At 59.4% G+C, this 11,301-nt stretch overlaps 5 protein-coding genes across 5 annotated transcripts in view; 3 read left to right on the top strand and 2 right to left on the bottom strand.

Annotated features, from left to right (window-relative positions):
* SPRG_20050 (hypothetical protein) overlaps positions 1 to 1,509 on the bottom strand; it is a gene marked incomplete at both ends in the record, with an annotated part of 3,768 nt that extends 2,259 nt beyond the window's left edge. The window contains one exon of the mRNA XM_012344611.1: positions 35 to 1,509. Within this exon, the coding sequence (XP_012200001.1) occupies positions 35 to 1,509 (1,475 nt within the window). The remainder of the gene's footprint in view (positions 1 to 34) is intronic.
* Positions 1,510 to 2,230: 721 nt separating this feature from the next.
* Positions 2,231 to 3,425, top strand: SPRG_05830 (hypothetical protein; the record flags this gene model as incomplete). The annotated part of the gene is made up of 6 exons (XM_012344411.1): positions 2,231 to 2,562; positions 2,613 to 2,671; positions 2,721 to 2,973; positions 3,026 to 3,088; positions 3,140 to 3,265; positions 3,312 to 3,425. The coding sequence occupies exons 1-6, from the start codon at positions 2,242 to 2,244 to the stop codon at positions 3,423 to 3,425; spliced, it is 936 nt and encodes a 311-aa protein (XP_012199801.1). The 5' UTR covers positions 2,231 to 2,241.
* A 566-nt stretch (positions 3,426 to 3,991) lies between these two features.
* SPRG_05829 (hypothetical protein) lies at positions 3,992 to 6,380 on the top strand. Its single transcript, XM_012344410.1, has 12 exons — positions 3,992 to 4,056; positions 4,103 to 4,201; positions 4,248 to 4,301; positions 4,351 to 4,401; positions 4,451 to 4,551; positions 4,602 to 4,699; positions 4,749 to 4,914; positions 4,957 to 5,221; positions 5,270 to 5,523; positions 5,577 to 5,981; positions 6,026 to 6,097; positions 6,149 to 6,380. Exons 1-12 carry the CDS (start codon positions 4,050 to 4,052, stop codon positions 6,320 to 6,322), a joined length of 1,746 nt encoding a protein of 581 aa, XP_012199800.1. The 5' UTR covers positions 3,992 to 4,049; the 3' UTR covers positions 6,323 to 6,380.
* An 18-nt stretch (positions 6,381 to 6,398) lies between these two features.
* On the bottom strand, positions 6,399 to 7,377 carry SPRG_05828 (hypothetical protein). Its single transcript, XM_012344409.1, has 3 exons — positions 6,875 to 7,377; positions 6,781 to 6,831; positions 6,399 to 6,736 (listed from the first exon to the last, which is right to left on the bottom strand). Exons 1-3 carry the CDS (start codon positions 7,323 to 7,325, stop codon positions 6,513 to 6,515), a joined length of 726 nt encoding a protein of 241 aa, XP_012199799.1. The 5' UTR covers positions 7,326 to 7,377; the 3' UTR covers positions 6,399 to 6,512.
* A 914-nt stretch (positions 7,378 to 8,291) lies between these two features.
* SPRG_05827 (hypothetical protein) lies at positions 8,292 to 10,054 on the top strand (the record flags this gene model as incomplete). The annotated part of the gene is made up of 4 exons (XM_012344408.1): positions 8,292 to 9,037; positions 9,088 to 9,254; positions 9,302 to 9,581; positions 9,637 to 10,054. The coding sequence occupies exons 1-4, from the start codon at positions 8,313 to 8,315 to the stop codon at positions 10,052 to 10,054; spliced, it is 1,590 nt and encodes a 529-aa protein (XP_012199798.1). The 5' UTR covers positions 8,292 to 8,312.
* Between the last annotated feature and the right edge of the window lie 1,247 nt (positions 10,055 to 11,301).

The raw sequence follows: 11,301 nt of genomic DNA, 5'->3' as shown, positions 1-11,301 counted from the left end.
GTCGTGCTGGATCCACGGCTCTTGGCTGACGTACGCGACGTTGCCGGTGACGTGGCAGGTGCCGCGCACTTGGTGGATCTCGCCGAGGAGGGCCGAGACGAGGCTGGACTTGCCGCTGCCGACAGCGCCGACCACGATCGTGAGCGAGGCAGGGGCGAGGTGGAGGTGGATGTTGCGCAGCGTCAACGGTAGCGACGGGTCGGCGTCGGTCGACGGACTCGCGTGCCACGTAAAGTCGCCGTCCGTGATCGCGACCTTGGGCACTTGGTCAGCGTCTGTCGTCGCAGACTCGACGACCTCGTCTGCAAGCAAGTAGGTGCCGACGCGGTCGCAGGATGTCAGGGCTTCCTGCACAAAGAGGCTGCCGTTGGAAAAGTTGTAGCACGGCAGCCGCGCAACGTTCATGTAGGCGAGCACGGTGAAGGCGATGTCGGGCGAGAGCGCGTTGCCTTGGGCGACGTACAAAAGCAGACACAGAGCGAGGCAAATGACGGGCGCGACCGAGAGCGCTGCCGTATTGAAGACGCGCCGGCGGTGGTACTGCTTGAGAAACACCAGCTCCTGCGCGCGAATGGCATCGATGGCCGCCTCGAGGTCGCGCTCCCAGCCGTACATTTTGACGACGCGGATGCCCTGGAGCACCTCGTTCGTGAGCTTCACACGCTCCGACTGCACGTTAAGGAGCGCGCGGCGCGTCTCGCCGACAGTCTTGGCCGAGAGATACCCGAGAAACAGGATGAGGTACATGAAGACGCAGCCGACAAGGCCGACAACGTAGCCCAGCTCCAAGCCAATCATGACGAAGATCGCTGCGATCGAGATCGGTGCGGTCGGACTCCACGGGCCGATGAGGAAGCCGTCAAAGAGCCGCTCCGAGTCGACGCCAGACAAGGTGACGATCGCACCAGAGGACATGCCCCGCTTGGCGAATCCCGAGAGCTTGAGGCTCTTCTGGTACACAACGTCCATGATGATCGTCTTGGCGTTGCAGCCAAGGTTGGACGCGAGCAGCTGCCCAAAGTCGATGACCGTCACGGCAATGAGCGAGACGACCGTGAGCAGCGCCGCGAGGCCGTAGCCGGACTCGATCCCGAGCGCGGTCGGCTTGCCTTGCATGTACTGCAAAAGCGACTTGATCACGATCGGCTGCAGCAGCATGATGAACGAGTAGAGGAGGTAGAGCCCGAGTGTGCACCACAGCCGGCGACGCATCGTGCGCCACAGCGCCTTGTGGAAGCGTGGCGTCGGGCGCGTCTTCTCGATGGCCCACTCGGCCGAGAAGCGGGCACTGAGGGCTGCCGCCGTGTCATCGCTCGGGAGCAGCCACACGTCGTGCTCTTGCAGCGGCGTCGTGGCGCCGCGGCGGATCAAGCCGTCCATCCAGAGCATGAGCGCAAACGAGATGCGATTGCACGACTCGATCGGATGCATTGTCACCGCTGCCTCGTGGTCACGAGGCGACAGCATCTCGACATAGCTGGCGCGACCCGTCGGAAACGTCGGCGCCATTCGTTGCGGATCGCGAAATGACCAAGAATCGCTGGAACACCAAGGATCGCCGACCTCGGAATGGGACTGGGCACGGCAGAAGACGTCATCCTCCGTGCTCAGCTCCGTGGATGAAGGCCACGGGCGCGTTCCTGGATGTCTCACCGGCGTCGTTGGTTCGCCTGTCCATTGCGAGATCCTGCGGGAAAGGCAATCTCGGCGCGTCGACATGACCTTTCCTCTGTCCCGCGCAACTCGACCTCGAACGCAACGTGGCCATTGCAATGTAGTACCGCAGTACCGCAGTGGCTCGCCCGCTACTCGGTAGCTTGATGCGCTACGGAGCTACATGTTGCGGCCTTGGCAGAATGTATTCCAGCAGCTATTCCAGCGTGATGGCTGGGATGGCACACCTGCTTTGCTGGGCATCGAGCAATGAGACGGAATGGAATGGCGACGCTATCAGCTGTGGCAACCAAGGACGTCGGTCCACTGCCTGTGGGCTGGCTGCGTCTCTGTGGCACTTGCATGGCGTCGTTGCCAGCGCAGAAGATCGGTCGATGGTGGGACAAACGGTGTGGGCTAAACCTCCAACGGCTGTTTGAAATCGGTGGGATTCCGAATGGCCTCGATCCACAAGCTTGGTGTTTGTATTGCAAGTGGCTCGGACGAATGAAATGCGCCGATAGTCAGTCTATTTTCAGGGCAAAACGACGGGTTTTACCCAGAATTCCCATTGCCAGCAAGAGCACAATGGTCGCAAGCACGGACGTCGACGCGACCTTGCCGCGCGAGGCCGCGCCGACCGTAGCGCCGACGTACTGGTGCCACGAGTGCGCATCCAACGTCACGACGATCTTCAACGTCGAGTCGCACGAGCTCGAATGCCAGGGCTGCGGCGGCTGCTTCGTGGAAGAGCTCGAAGAGGACGCTGCGGACCGGCCTCAGAACTTTGTGCCACCGGCGGCCGAGCCTCCGCGCGACGACGAGCAAGACGCGCTGCCTCCTGAGATGTTCCGTCTGGAGCTACCTGGCCGGCGCCCCCGTGACGCCGATCGCGCCGCGCCGAACGAGGTTGAAGGTCCAATTCCACGCAGGAAGATGTTATGGATCTTCTTCCATAGGCCAACACACCATACGCACAGGCGCTTCCTCGCCGAGAGGAAGGGCGCCGCGGAGGACCGTACGCTACTGACGACGTTGCTTGAAACGAGTGCTCAAGCACGACGTAGGCTGTTTGAGGCGACGTCCAACGGCGCCGCCCGTACGACGCGGAACCGCATCTTCACGCGCACCGGCACCGGCCACCCTGTCGAAGTGTACATTTCAGGCGGCAATGCAATCGGCGGCTCGGGCCTTCTGAACGCGATCGGGTCGATGCTCCAGATGCAACCCGGGCAAGGTGCCCCCGCAACCATTGGTGACTACGCCTTTGGCAACATCTCGACTATCATCAACCACTTGATGCAGAACGATCCGAACCAGGTACAGCGCCCGTCGACCTGGTTGCGATATAGCACCCGCGTGTGTCTAATAGCATGGCGCGCCGCCAGCCTCCAAGTCGGTCGTTGAGAGCCTGCCCGTTGTGCACATCACCGAGGTCCACAAGGATAGCATGCGCATGTGGGCTGATGCAATGAATGGCATGTAGGAGGACGTGGCCAAGAACCAGGACTGCGCCGTGTGCAAGGACATGTTTGCCCTCCACGACGAGATCCGAAGGCTGCCCTGCACCCACGACTTTCACCCGGACTGCATCCTGCCCTGGCTGGCCCAAGTACGAAGCCGTCTTATGCCATCCGCATTGACACGAGCTTCTGTAGCACAACTCATGCCCTGTCTGTCGCTTTGAGCTGCCCACGGACGACCAAGAGTACGAAAACCACAAGCACGCCAACCGCGCGCCAGCACCATCGAGCAGCCGCGCGTCGTCGTAGCCACCGGCAGCACCAATGCATCTCTTCCTTTCTCTGCGTTTGATTGCGATAACGTCTGTGAATGACGTGCACGTGTGTGTGTTGCGAGCCACGCGATCTTCGCGACCGGCGGCAAGTGAGGTTAGGTGTCGTCGGTCCACGCCCAGTCGCCTCCGTCCATGGCTGCTTGCGATTGACGAGCTTTCGATGGCGGAGCATCGAGTAGCATGACCTTGGGCAGCGCTGTGGTGGAGCTGTGGGAAAGTCGAGTCACCTTGCACTTGAGGTACCGTTGTTGCGAACGAGGCCTGCGACATGGAAATATCCTGACGCAAAGATCTCGGCCACGCTTTAGTTAGTAGGTCGTCGTCGTTTGTTGAGTTGATGTACACCCACCCACGAGTTGATTGTTTAGCGATGGACGCGAGAGCTCGCGGGAGCTGGAGAAAGCAAAATCAAGTCGCTCGACGGCAAGTTGACCGGTCGACCAACTCAGGCAACGCGTTCCAACCTCTTGAAATACATGTGGTATAGATATTATGTATAAGAGGTTTCGAGCGCCCCATACATTTGGCTTGTGTCTTCTCCCCACAAGCTAATTCCAGCGACGGAGCGACTTCCGCGAGAGAGGTGACGGTAGACGCGATGGAAGGTACGCGTGGTCGACGCCGCAGCATGGAGCTCATGGCGCTGCCTAGATGATGGGACGATCAACGCCGTAGCCGTCTTGGTCGACGAGCTGCGCCATGACGACGCCAAGCTGCGGCTGCAAGCGATCAAGAAGGTGCAAGTGATTGGTACCATGAGCATGCGCGTCGCTGTGGCTCATGGCCTTGCATGTAGCCTCGGCGCTCGGCCCGCAGCGCACGCGTGACGAGCTGCTTCCGTTTCTTAACGGTACTGCGATCCTCGGGCGACCCATGGGCCTCACACGAGTGGTGCAAAGAGACCTTGGACGACGACGACGAGATCCTCCTGGCGCTCGCGCAAGAGCTTGGTACATTGAGCTACTGCATTGTCTCGACATGGTCTCACGCATCTTGCAGGCGAATTTGTCGAACTCGTCGGCGGTGCGCTCAATGCGTATCACTTGCTCTTCTTGCTCGAAACCCTCGTGGCCGTGGACGAGGCCGCGGTCCGAGACATGGTAGGCGACAGAAACCATGATTTCACTCCAGTGGTGACATGCATCCGTAGGCGTGCAAGTCGATGGTCAAGGTCGTGCAGCAAATGTCGCCAGAGCACATTACGGAGCACTTTGTGGCAGTCTTGCGCCGCCTTGTCACGCGCGACTGGTCTCGTCGCGCTCTACAACGATCATTGGGCTCACGCAGTAGTTTCTAGGTACACGTCGCGCATTGCTGCTTGCAGTCTCTTTCAAGTGGGCTACAACGCATTGACGCCGGCGATCCAAGCTGAAATGCGGGGCATGTTTGGCCAGCTCTGCCGTGACGACCTCCCGCTCGTGCGCAAGGCCGCCTCGACGGCGCTGGGTCCGTTTGCGTTGTTGGTACGCTGCTGCTTTCTGTACGGAATTCTAACGACCAAGTAGACGGACGCGGCGACGGCCAATACCGAGCTCATGCCGCTCTTCATTTCGCTCGCGCAAGATCGCCAAGACTCGGTGCGCCTTCAAACGGTCGACAACGCGGTGGCCCTCGCGCAGCTCGTACCGGAAGACGTCAAGATGACGCAGCTCATCCCGATCATTTGCGCGGCCGCCAAAGACACGGCGTGGCGCGTCCGGTGGTCGGTCGGCAACAAGCTCCCCGAGATTTGCGAGGCCGTTGGGCCGGAAGTGGCCAGCACGACCATCTGTACGCGCACTTGGCGATCGTCAATTTCCATTCGGTTGTTTTGTGTAGGTGACACGTGCTTGGTTCCGCTTCTGGGCGATACGGAGGCCGAGGTCAAGACGATTGCAGCGTCCAAGACGCACGGGGCGTCGGCCTTTATCCACCCGGCCCAGCTCGTGGCCAAGGTGATTCCGTCGTGCACGGCCTTGGCGCGGGATCCGTCCGAGCACGTTCGCGCGTCGCTGGCGTCGGTCGTCATGAAGATGGCGCCGTACTTGGGCCGCGAGCATGCGGTGGCACATTTGCTGCCGCTCTTCCTGCAGGTACACTGCCATCGATGCGTAGATCTTAGTGTTGAGACACCAAATGCGGCTAGCTGCTGTCGGATGAGAACTCGGAAGTGCGTCTTAACATCATCTCGAACCTCGACCACGTCAACGACGTGGTTGGCATCGACCAGCTCTCGCAGTCGCTCTTGCCGGCGATCGTGCAGCTGGCCGAGGACCGGCAGTGGCGCGTGCGTCTCGCAATCATCGAGTTTGTACCGACGCTCGCGTCGCAGCTGGGCGTCTCGTACTTTGAGGAGCACCTCATGGAGATGTGCATGAGCTGGCTCTGCGACAGCGTCTTCTCGATCCGCGAGGCCGCGGCGCTGAATCTGCAGCGCTTGACACAGCACTTTGGCGTCGACTGGGCCCGGCACCACATCGTGCCCAGAATATTTACCATGCACACCAACCCGAATTACCTCTACCGCATGATCTCGCTGCGCGCCGTCAAGGTCCGTTCTCGCCCCTTCATCCAACTGATGCATCGCGTACGTAGGTGTTGGCGCAAGCGATGCCATCCGACGCGATCCAAGCCACGATTCTCCCGATCGTGCTCGAGCTGGCCGCGGTACCTTTGGCTGTCTTTTCGAGGCGCTCAACACGGTGTTTTTTTCTGTAGGACCCGGTGCCCAACATCCGCTTCAACGTGGCCAAGACGCTGGAATCCATGGTCGGCCCCGTCGACCCGGCCGTCCTCGCGACGACGGCCCACCCGTGCCTGCACGCGCTCCTCCAAGACCCGGACGGCGACGTGCAGTTCTTTGCTGCCCGCGCGCTCCAGGCCATGCCGTAAGGGATTGCGCACCCTCGTGTATGCTCGGTTCCTATATGACGACGCTTCTACTTCTGCTTCTACACCTTGACAAGCATGGGAGAATAGTGGAGATTTTTTACAGTCGAGTAGTACAGGGATCGATCGAGGAGGTGGACCGGTCGTCGCGATGAAGAAGAGAGATAAATACGGGACGAGGGCGATGCGACGATCAGGGGTCCATGTCCACGAGGCGCGGCGTGGCCGGTGTCGACCGCGTCTTCTCCGCGATCACGCGCGACGAGCCGACCATCTCGAAGGTCCCTGACGCTGCAAATGGGAATTGCACCGCGAGCGGCTGCGATGCGCCCATCGACGGTGCGGCGCCAAAAGGCGTAAAGAAGAAGCGCATCGAGTCATTGTGGACGGCCGAGAGCTGGACGTGCGCCGTCGTCTCTAATGGCGTCGATGAGCCAATGCATTCGTCTCCGCAATGCTACCAGGGTACGAGCACGAGTAGTCGATGGACTCGAGCTTGGGGCGCTTGGAGACTAGATCATGCGGTCAGACCATCTCGTGCCGACACTGCTCTACCGTGGAAGGCCTCTTCACAGGACGCGAGGCTCACGTAGCCCGACGTGTCGTCGGCGGCGTCGAACGTGCCCATGCGTTTCCGCTTGCACATGGCTTCGTCGTCGTCATACTCGACATCGTCGGCGGTCGCCGAGTCGCTCGCCTCGGACGTCACGTCGTCGTCGTCGTCATCATCCGACTTGTTGTCGATCGCGCCAAGCCGCGCCGCGACGTCGTCGACGCATATACACAGGTTCTTGCGCGTGGCCTCGCCGCCTCGGCGCACGGCAGCGGGGCTGCAGCACGCGTCGATCGTGGACGCGCGAGCGACAAGCTCGGCGTGCGTCGACGGCGCGCCGTCGTAGGCAAAGTCGAGGGGCGTCGTCCCGCCGAGGCTGCAGGCGTCGTCGGCGAGGCCGCCCATGACCATCGTCGACTCGGTTGCCGGGAGCATCATGCAGTTCATCATCATGGAGATCTTACGCGTGGTCGCCAACCCTCGGAGAACTAGGCGACTGCAAAAACGCTCTGAACACTTGCATGGCCAGACTTTTTATCCGCCGGCCGATGGCACAAACACCTTGCGTTTTGTATGCAAAATAAAATCTCGTAAAAAAATCACGACCGGTTGATAGACATCCGGAAAAATAGACACGTATCCGTACACTTGGCGTTTCTTTTGGCGGCGTCGACGTGCTGGCTCATGCGCCAAGTCCTAATCCAGCACCGCTTCGATCGCTCGCTACCGGTAGGCATCAAGCCGACGAGCCGAGAGCTCAATGCGCGCGGGGCCTAGATGAAAGAAGCCTCTTATTACTCGCCCTATTGCGGCCACCGTTTTCTGTGCAGCGCGGCGCGTTATAGAGACCGCAGCAACTTCGCCTCCTGCGGTTGCAGCATCACGTCATGCAAGTCGACGGACGTTATTGGATCGAAAGTTATCTTACGCAACCAACGGGATGGGCTACAAGCAGTACTCGTCGCGCACGGCGTCGACGAGCTGGCGTCGACGTTGTGGAAGTGTTGACATCGACAAAGAGCAACTTCACAGTATTTCACGTCGCATGCACTGGATTTTTCTGCGCGCATTTCCTGAGCCGGTTGCCATCGTGATGATGATTATCCTCCTCCTCTTCCACCTGAGACGGCTGATACTCATGTACGAAGAGATGTCCAGCACGATCATTTAGCGAGGTAGTGCAGTGTAGTCAGTCTGAAGCGGCGTGGTGCTGGCGACGTGCATGAAAGAGTGGTCTCTCGTCTTCGCTGTCTCTGAAGATGTCTCTTCAACTCGCGATAGTACCACGCGGTGCATGAAATCGTGTTGAATGATTGGAAATAGTGTAATGTAGTGGATTCGTGCAATGATTGGTTGGGTCAAAGGTCGCAATGGACGCACTTTGATTCGCTGGCGTGTAGCCAATCAGGTGCCATTGCTCTTTCTTGGCCACGACCAAAGATGCTGTGGCGCAACCTGCGGTCGACGACCGTGCTCGCGGGCTCGCGCGGATTTGCCTCGAAGCTCAAGAAGACCGTGCTGCTGCCCAACTACATTCGCGTGCGCGACTTGGCCAAGAAGCTCAAGGTGCCTGCGGACGACGTCGCCAAGCTCGCGTGCAAGAAGCACTACCACAAGTATTACCTCACGCACAACAACGTCGAGTACAAGTTTGAGACGCTCAAGCAAGTCATTTTGCCGTTCGAGGTTGCGGCCAAGATCGCGGCCCACCATAACGCGCTTGTGGTGTACGACAGCGTCGAGCCGGAGGCGGTCGGGAAGCACGACATTCCGCACGAGAAGCGGGACATGTGCCAGACGCGCCCGCCGGTGATTGCCGTCATGGGCCACGTCAACCACGGCAAGACGACACTCATGGACACACTCCGGGGCACGAACGTCGCCGACCGCGAAGTGGAAGGCATTACGCAAAAGATCCACGTGTGCTTGACCGACCTCAACTTTGAGACGCCGGCGACGTTCCTCGATACCCCGGGGCACTTTCACTTTACGCGCATGCGCAACAACGCGGCGTCGGTCGCTGACGTCGTCGTCTTGGTCGTCGCGGCCGACGAGGGTTGCTTGCTCCAGACCGAAGAGTCCATCGGCTGCATCGAAGACCTCGGCGTCCCAAGCATTGTGTGCATCAACAAGATGGACAAGGCGACGCCGGACGCCCTCGACGCGTGCGTCTGTGCAGATCCAGCGCCGACATGCTGACGTGACAGAATCGTAGGGTCGAAAAAGAGGTGCGCAGCTACGTCGCGCTCGAGACGAGCCCCGTCGTGCCCATCTCGGCCAAGCTCGGAACCAACTTGGACGAGCTCAAGGAGAAGATCTTGGCCATTTTGCCGAATGTCGACCTGACCGCGTACTATGGCACAAAGGGCGGCGACGCCACCGGTCCGTTGGTCTCTACTGTGACGATTCCAATCCCTCATGCACCGTAGGCACGGCCCTCGAGGTTGTCGCCTCGATTGGCATGGGCACGGTCATCCGCGTCATGATCTTCCATGGGCTGCTGCACCCAAAGGACCACTTCATCTGCGGCATGATCCACGGCGTCGTCAAGACGATTCGCAACGCCAACGGCGACGTCGTGCCCGTCGCGTCGCCGGGCCACGTCGTCGACGTCACGTTCAAAAATGTGTCTCGGCACCGCGACGCGCCGCTCGAGTTTGGCTTCCACGTCGTATCCAAGGACCGCGCCGAAGAGATCATGGCACAACGGTGCGTTGCGTATTGACCGCGTCGTTTGCATCACAGCTCTCTTGTTGTCGTGCAGGGAAATGAACATGGACTTTCAAGAGTGCGCAGTGCTCAAGGAAGACGAGACCCAAGAAGACGAGGTCGCGGAGCCAGTGCCGCTCAAGGGTTTTTTTGGTGCGCCGATCGTCATCAAGGCAGACACGGCGGGGTCGCTCACGAGCATTCTTGATACGGTGGATGCGATGCCGCTCATTCACACGGCCCACGTCGGCCTCGGCAACATTACCACAAAGGACATTGAGCGCGGCTGCACCATCTTTGGCTTTGGCGTGCGCGTGCAGGCCCGGGAGCGCCGCCTCGCTGCCCAGGAAGGTGTCAACATCATCTTGCGCCCAACGGTACACCAACTTTTGGAAGACATCGAGCTGCTTCAAGCGCAGGAAGCGGCGAAGGAAGCGACGGCGGACGACGACACCGACGAGCTGCGACCGTAGACATCACTTGCCGTGCGTAATGGAGGCAGTTGTTGTTACGTGGATCGTCGAGGCGTCGGTCGTTGGCGCCACATTACAGCGCCTAATGTGTAACAGTGGACGCACTGCCAAGACGCCGCCAACACGGACAAGGCCATGACGAGGGTGGCTGCTATGCACCATGGCTCTTGACCTGTAGATTCTTGAGGTTGCCTTTGCACTTGAGCACGCGTCCCACGGAGAGAGTCGCGCGCTTTCACGATCCGACCAGGACATGCTTCAAGAAATCGACGTTTCTCGTCTCTGTCTCAATTTATGCACAATTTCCGGCGCGACCTGCCCTGTCCTCTTGGCTTGGCCTTGTCTTCTTCAGGCCATTGTCTCATGCTGCTTCGGGCTTCATGGTATTCTGTCGTGTTTCAAAGACCTAGCCTTCTACTCTGCGCTCCACTCGTCAAGACAGCGGCAGCGATCTTTGAGCCATTTACACTGTAGTGGTAGCACGACGGTCTTGCAGCGCGGGAGCGGCGATAGACGTCATGCTAGTGAAAGCCGAGCAGTGAATACCACGCCGGAGTAGTTTGCAGAGAGGTTTTCTCTATACCAGCCACGCCTCGAGCGTTCGAAACAGCAGACACCGGTTGAGTTGGCCTCTCACAGATGAGCTGTGTCATTAGCCTGGTCATTAGCTGTAGCTCACAGAGTCTTGCACTCGCTCCAAACGATGTTGAGGGTCCAGGATGGAGCGTCCTAAAGTACGAGTTGTCCACGGAGCTTTTTTGTCGTTCATAGAGGTAGGCTCGACGAAGGTGCCGCTTTTGCTACCGTCCAATCGGAGGTTGACGGCAAGTCTCAGCGATATACGCATTTGTGTGGCTGCTATCGTGGTATCTTGGACCTGCAGAGACGGCCGCATCAAGGTCCATCGCCCTGTCGCGAATTGGAAGAGAGGGTGGCAATGATCAATACCGAGTGCCTTGTCCCAGGGGACCGTGTATTGTAGAAATATGGACGCTTTCGAGAAAGTCGGGTTGGAAGCAGCCAGTTTCGTCATATTTTAGCGTTTCGTCACAAAGTACTTGGCGAATGTAATGGGAATTGACGCGCGCGATAAAAAGAGCCGCTCGGCTAGAGGCGACGCAAAAGCGCGGCGTCACATGCTCCGTGACAGGCAAAATTGGCTATTCGCACGACTCTTTAAAGTACCATCTGAGCATCGATGCCATCGTAGAATGTATGCAAAGTTGCGTGCACGTAGCTGCAGCCTC

This window comes from Saprolegnia parasitica (genome assembly GCF_000151545.1).
Source record: "Saprolegnia parasitica CBS 223.65 unplaced genomic scaffold supercont2.18, whole genome shotgun sequence".
Classification (NCBI taxonomy): Eukaryota; Oomycota; class Saprolegniomycetes; order Saprolegniales; family Saprolegniaceae; genus Saprolegnia; species Saprolegnia parasitica.
This window is presented reverse-complemented; position numbering and strand designations above follow the sequence as displayed.

What these genes read in the sequence shown, in the direction of transcription:
- SPRG_05829 (XM_012344410.1), top strand. An exon ending in GGCGCTCGCGCAAGAGCTTG is followed by an intron (nt 4,402 to 4,450) that starts GTACATTGAGCT and finishes CGCATCTTGCAG; the next exon opens with GCGAATTTGTCGAACTCGTC. An exon ending in CGCCTTGTCACGCGCGACTG is followed by an intron (nt 4,700 to 4,748) that starts GTCTCGTCGCGC and finishes AGTAGTTTCTAG; the next exon opens with GTACACGTCGCGCATTGCTG.
- SPRG_05828 (XM_012344409.1), bottom strand. Translation starts at nt 7,325, where the DNA reads ATGATGATGAACTGCATGATGCTCCCGGCAACCGAGTCGACGATGGTC. An exon ending in CTGTGAAGAGGCCTTCCACG is followed by an intron (nt 6,832 to 6,874) that starts GTAGAGCAGTGT and finishes CGCATGATCTAG; the next exon opens with TCTCCAAGCGCCCCAAGCTC. An exon ending in CTACTCGTGCTCGTACCCTG is followed by an intron (nt 6,737 to 6,780) that starts GTAGCATTGCGG and finishes CGACGCCATTAG; the next exon opens with AGACGACGGCGCACGTCCAG.